The 6,050-nt window shown below is 44.2% G+C and overlaps 1 protein-coding gene across 5 annotated transcripts in view; it reads left to right on the top strand.

Annotated features, from left to right (window-relative positions):
- Window positions 1–380: 380 nt before the first annotated feature.
- Window positions 381–6,050, top strand: part of CBLB (Cbl proto-oncogene B) — a 222,142-nt gene continuing 216,472 nt past the window's right edge. For 2 of the 5 annotated variants that reach the window (XR_014302291.1, XM_082696878.1), the window contains exons 1-2: window positions 407–557; window positions 1,986–2,167. Coding sequence is in view for 3 of the 5 variants with exons in the window: in XM_082696878.1 (XP_082553004.1) it covers window positions 2,000–2,167 (168 nt within the window). In the remaining 2 variants the exon portion in view is untranslated. Of the gene's footprint in view, window positions 558–1,167; window positions 1,292–1,985; window positions 2,168–6,050 lie in introns of those variants that run through there. The other 3 variants (XM_082696877.1, XR_014302290.1, XM_082696876.1) reach the window with 3 other exon arrangements.

The raw sequence follows: 6,050 nt of genomic DNA, 5'->3' as shown, positions 1-6,050 counted from the left end.
TACTCTGTTGCTATGAAACAAAAGACGAGGAAGGTGAGCGAAGCAGGAAGTCCCGCCTTTGAGCCCCCGTTGGCTTTGGCTCGGGCTCCCAATGCTCACGCCCACCCGCCCACTCCTTATTGGTCAGTTCCTTCAGTGCCTTGGCATCCTTTCTTCCATCTCCTTTCCCGTTTCCACTTTCGTTCTTCGGTGAGTCCAGTGCCCCCATTTCCCTCCGAGTCTCTTTGTATTGGGGACGTGCCGCGAGCGGGCCTTCCTTTGGGGCCATTGTGTACTGTGGGAGACGTGGACTGGGGGGGGTAGTGCGAGAAGGACGGCCGCCTCCCGCCCATTGGCGCCGCCCGCTGTCGGGCAGGGCAAGGGCGCGTGGGATTGGCCTGGCGGCGCGCGGCCCCGCCCCCCGGCTCCGCCCCGCTCCCGGGGCTCTCTGTGTGTGTATCCTACGGGGTGGGGTATCCAGCGAGTGGTCTCCACCTCCAGCTCGTGCTGCTGCGGCGTCCCGCGGCCTCCCCGAGAATCGGGCGGGAGGGGAGAGCGGGCGTGGATTGGTCTTGACGGTAATTGTTGCGTTTCCCCGTCTCGGTGGCCTGCGCTCCGGCTTGCGCCTTCCCCGGGAACGTGCTTTTACGGCGACAACACACTCCCTCCCCTGGCTCCCCGCGCACCCTGGGCTCGTGCGTGTAGAGTAGGACCCGCGCACACGCGTGTCTCCGGAGAGCTGCGGCGGGGAAAGCGGGGAGGGAAGGGGGCGCCGGGGAGGCTTGCCGCTTCTTTCCGGCCAGGGGACCCTGGGGCAGCCAGCCGCGGGGCCACGGAGGTCCAGGGGACAGCCCTGGCTTCCAGCGGCTGTCGCCGCGGCCGGCACAGTTTGAAGAGGGGTATTTAAAGACCGGAACCCGGGCTGGGCCGGGAGAGGAGGGAGAGGGAGTGAAGGGAGCCGGGTGGCTGGGTGAGTGTGCGTGTGTGTGTGTGTGTGTGTGTGTGTGTGTGTGTGTGTGTGTGTGGTGGGGGGTGGGGTGGGGTGCGTCCGCCCGGGAGCCGAATGCGGGGCGCCCAAGACCGACGGGTCTGCGGGCGCTGGACGTGCGGGGGGCGGGGGGGGCTCCGGCCTTTCTGTGTCCACCTTCCTCCGCGAGCTGAGGTCCGAGAGTGGCAGGGGAGAGGCACACAGGAGGAGGGCACACAGACGTCCCGAAACAAAGCTTTGGACCCCCACTCCCTTTGCGTGAGACGAGAGGAGAGGAGCAAAATAAGTGAACACTCTTCTCCTTTCGGTGCCCGCGCTTGTCAGGTTCTCACCCCTCTTTTTTTAGTGGGTTGTTTGTTGGTTTACTTGGCTCTTAACTTGGGGCTAACTCCTTGGTTGAAGAACTGTGTATTCGTGGGTCCATGTTCCCCTATCCGTACTTGTTGGTGTTAGCGGGGAAAATCCAAGTTCTAAACCTTTGTTGACAACAGCTATGTCCCTTGCGCTCTTGTAGAATCATCTTCACATTTATATAACTCGGCGAAATCTAAGAGAGTGAAAGTGAGGTTTTCAAGTGAGGCTCTCAACATGTTTTCTGGGAACTTTAGTTCTAGTATACATTGAATTGAGATTAAGGCAGGGATGGGGAGAACATTGTGTTCCTATCTACTTGGAGGAAACCTTTGTAAGTTGTTTTGTTTTGGATGGGTTTTTTGTTGTTGTTTTGTTTTTTTTGGTTATGAGTTGGGTATTAATAAAGGCTTTGCCAGGTGAAATTCGAGAAGGATACATCTTTAACTCTTAGTGCTCCAAAAGCAAATCTAAGGTTACCGTTTGTTGTGCGAACAGATTGAGAGTGCAAATTCATAGCTGTTGGGAAGTTGAACCCGGGACCCTGGATTTTGTTCTCAATGGTGGAGGATGTAGTGGGTACAAATTAACCTGTTCAGTTTTCTGCTGGGTGAACATTTTCATGACCAACTAACTTTTTTTCCCCCCCTTAATCTGCCTTTCAAAGAACTAAGGTTCCAGATGGCCAATTCTATGAATGGCAGAAACCCTGGTGGTCGAGGAGGAAACCCCCGAAAAGGACGGATTTTGGGTATTATTGATGCTATTCAAGATGCAGTTGGACCTCCTAAGCAAGCAGCAGCAGATCGCAGGACTGTTGAGAAAACTTGGAAACTCATGGACAAAGTGGTAAGTTCTGTATGCTTGTTCCTGTTATTTGCCCTGGATGTGGTTTCTTCTTCTATTGTTTTATTTGTACCATCAATTAATATTATTGTTACCATTAATTAATAATTACTGTTATGACAACAGTCTTTAGATTTGAATTGACCATTTTTCTTGCATCTACTCTGTGTGTTTTAAAAAGTTGGATTCAGAGCAAAGACTTGTGTTTTCTTTTTACCTTTTGTCCCACTCTTCAAGGTTCAAAGTTCCTCTATATGACTCAGATATTCAAAGATTTTACTGTTGGCTGCTCTTTGTTAGTACATGGCCATAGAATAGTTTGGAGGTATTTGCTCTGTCTTATGTGAAGTTGTGTTACTGTTAAATAACAAACGAGTGCAAACAAGTGTTTTAAGAAAACCCTCTGAGGGACCACTCATGACAACCACAGTGCATGACGCTGAGAGTATTTACTAGAGGAAGAACCAGATTAGTCCTTAAGTGGGGAAGCAATGTTTGAGAGAGTTTCCATTTCCATCTGTGAGAATTCATCTTCATTAAGAAACTTTTTCTTGTTGTTAATGTAGAGTTACAGTTTCTTTCATCTATTCCATTTTGAAACAGGAAACCTTTTCGATTGCACATTGTTTATTGTGAAAGGAAAATTTATGATGGAGGTGGGGGGGCTGAGAGTATCAGAAACCTCTGTGGTTTCTGCATGTTGCTTTCAGATGAATAATTTTACAAGAAGAAGTCAAGCTGGATGTTAGTACCCTGAGAAGTCTAGGCAACCCGAATATTTTACTGGAGACTACTGAGAAACTAGCTGTCAGTATCCTCTTTTACTAAGTAGGATTATGAAATAAATATGATTAAGAGGTGGCTTGCTGCTGTGCAGAATTAATAGTTCTTGTTTTTGAAGCAGTTAGTACCGTCCCCTGTATATTGGTAAATGTTTGTAGCACCATCTGGTTTCATTTCGTAGATATTTGGGGCTAATTATGAATTTAGTTGATGCAGGGCTCTTGATATTTTTGTGACTGCAGACATGGAATTTTAAAAAAGTATCCTCTGTAGGGATGTGCTAAAGCCTCCATGAAATCATATAGTAGTAGTTGCCTTTACTTTGGCTTGTAACTGTGTATGAATATTTGCCACAAAAAGCCACTGTCAGTGTAGTATTAGTGGCACAGGAAGGTGATAAGATTTGCTTTATTTTCGTTTATCCTTATGTATAGTACAGATGGATAGATGAATGATAGGCTTACCATTCTAGGTCCGGTGGTGCCAAATGCAGATCCAGAAAATTTTGCCAGATAAGTATCCTTAGTTTTGGGCTTCATTGTGACCTATTTAAGCTTCTGCCAATTTTTTTAAATTGTGATATTAAAATGCTCCAGACAGAATGATGTCATAGTGTCAGAACATTGCAACTTGCTGGTTGAGGTCAGGTTTGGATTTTAGCATTGGATACTTAAGAATGAGGAGTATGCAGTGGGAACAACTGCATATATTTAGCAGGCGCAAGTAACTGTCTTTGGTTTTCTAAAGAGAATGCGATTTAAGGTCACTTTCATTACCTAAGTCATTAGTTGGGCATAAGAAAAGGAATTCTTGGTTTTTCCCTATACCTGTTATATGAGTGGGCAACATGGGTCAGATTCTCCCAAGGAGCTGCCCCTCCCTCCCCATCCCCTTCTGCGAGAGGTCAGAATTTGTACATTTATGGTTTATGAGTGAATGTTAGCACAGCAAATAAAAAAGATTGGTATCAGGAAGAGGTGAGCTATAGTTAATATAAGAGTCCTTGTTTTTTAAACATTAAAGAATATATTCATAATTTTGGTTTGTAATTGCTTGTTAACATAAGTTTTATCCACTTTTAATTATTTCACCATGGGTTATGATAAAATAGATGGTTTTTGATAGTTAAGTCTCTGCCATTGTTTATTTTACTAACTCTTTTGTGGGTTTGGGTTTAGCCTCTCTAATTGAAAAACTTGACTCATAAGGAGAACTATTAATGAAAGTCTCTACTTAGTGGAATGTGGGTAAGGGTTGGCAAAGGTGCATTGGAATGGCTTTTCTTATTTTGTCTTCATTATTTGTCAAGAATGAAAATAATTGTGTTCATTTATGAATGCATTCATGGGCTTTGTGGAGGAAAATCACATGAATCGCTATGAAAGACCTCAGCGTGTTCATCACTATTCTACCACACAGTAATAAAAAGGCATTGATAATTACTAACTGAAAATATATTTTATTAGATTGTGTAATACAGAAGTGTCCTTCACATGTGTTTACCCTTTTTTTTTTCTTTGTCAGTGGTGAAGGAAGTGGTTCATCATCTCAACATTTTCCTGGTGATTACATCAGGATATTTATTATGAGTCCAAATGTTAATCTCTTGACCAATCACCTAACTGTTTTATAAACTAACAGCAATAGCCTGAGTGTAGCTTGTGAATAACAGAAAAGAGTAACTTTCAAGTCCTACTGGTAGTTATGTGATTGGCAGGGTTAGGTGTTTAGTTAGCACGTTTTTCTTTGGGAAGCCTCTTCAGCAAGGACAGATCTTAGAAGGATAAATATGAAATGAACTTTTAAGTCCAGTATGTTGCAGCTACCTACTAAATCAAAGAACATTTTACAGTGGATATTTTGCAGTCCCAGACTGTAGTAGAAATTTCCAGGAAGTGTGTAGTTTTACCATTCCCTGGCATCTAGAATTTAAAACAGTCAATTGAGACTCCAGTTCCAACTAATTGTTATGTTTTCAGAGGGCAGACTTCTAGATACGGTCACTGAGAGTAGGAGAGAGTCATTACTCAGTTGGTTTTTGTGTGTGTGTGTGTGTGTGTGTGTGTGTGTGTGAGAGAGAGAGAGAAAGTATTCTGTAACCCAAAATCAGTTTATTGAGAAAAAGGATTTAGCATATCGCAAAGCCTCCCATTTAGACATATTTTCTGGCCTTGGCTCTATGTGTCAGTTTAAGTCAATAGCTAACCCCAAACTCTTCTGGTCCCTGGAAATCTTATACAGTGACAGAGGTATTATTCATGAATATATATCCAGGTTCAGATGTACCTGAAATATGGAATCTATTCCAAAGCTATTACAGAGATGGGTTTTTTTTTTTTTTTTAAGATTTTATTTACTTATTTGACAGAGATCACAAGGAGGCAGAGAGGCAGGCAGAGAGAGAGGAGGAAGCAGGCTCCCTGCCGAGCAGAGAACCTGATGCGGGACTCGATCCCAGGACCCTGAGACCATGACCTGAGCTGAAGGCAGAGGCTTAACCCACTGCCACCCAGGCTCCCCAGAGATGGGTTTCTCAAACACTTAACATTTATTGAGGGCCTACTATGTTCCTACTAAGTGCTTGTTATTAGGGATACAAAGCTAGGTAAGATGTATAATTTGGCCTCTGATGTGTTAAGGACCTCAGACACTGACATCACAGCCAGGCATATAAATGGTAATCTATTATTTATATTATATTATATTTATTAGGTAATTGCCATGTAGTATGGACAAGGCTGTAATACAGACCTGTGGGAAGTACAGTGGGGGCAAAGTGAAGAAGAACCTCCTTGTTTTTTGGCTGCTGCTCAGACAGTTGCCTGTCTGGATTCTGCTGGCCACTGTCCTTAGGAACAGCGTTATTGTACTCTTGTTGGAAATGCTGAGGTGAGGGTAAGGAAATGATTGCTAATCAGTATGGGAGAAATGATAATTTATTAATGTGAGGTTCCTGAGCCTGGTTTTCATAAGCGCCTTAGCCAGGTGATGGAAAGTAGAAGGAACAGTTTTCCATCTAATAGATACTAAATGTACTGAACTTACATGGATGTTCAGGAAATTAGAAAAGAATTAATTGATACCGAAGAGCAAAGCAGCTTGA

This window comes from Mustela nivalis (genome assembly GCF_964662115.1).
Source record: "Mustela nivalis genome assembly, chromosome: 1".
Lineage (NCBI taxonomy): Eukaryota > Metazoa > Chordata > Mammalia > Carnivora > Mustelidae > Mustela > Mustela nivalis.
Note: the sequence above shows the minus strand (reverse complement) of the source record. Positions and strands in the feature narration are given on the sequence as shown.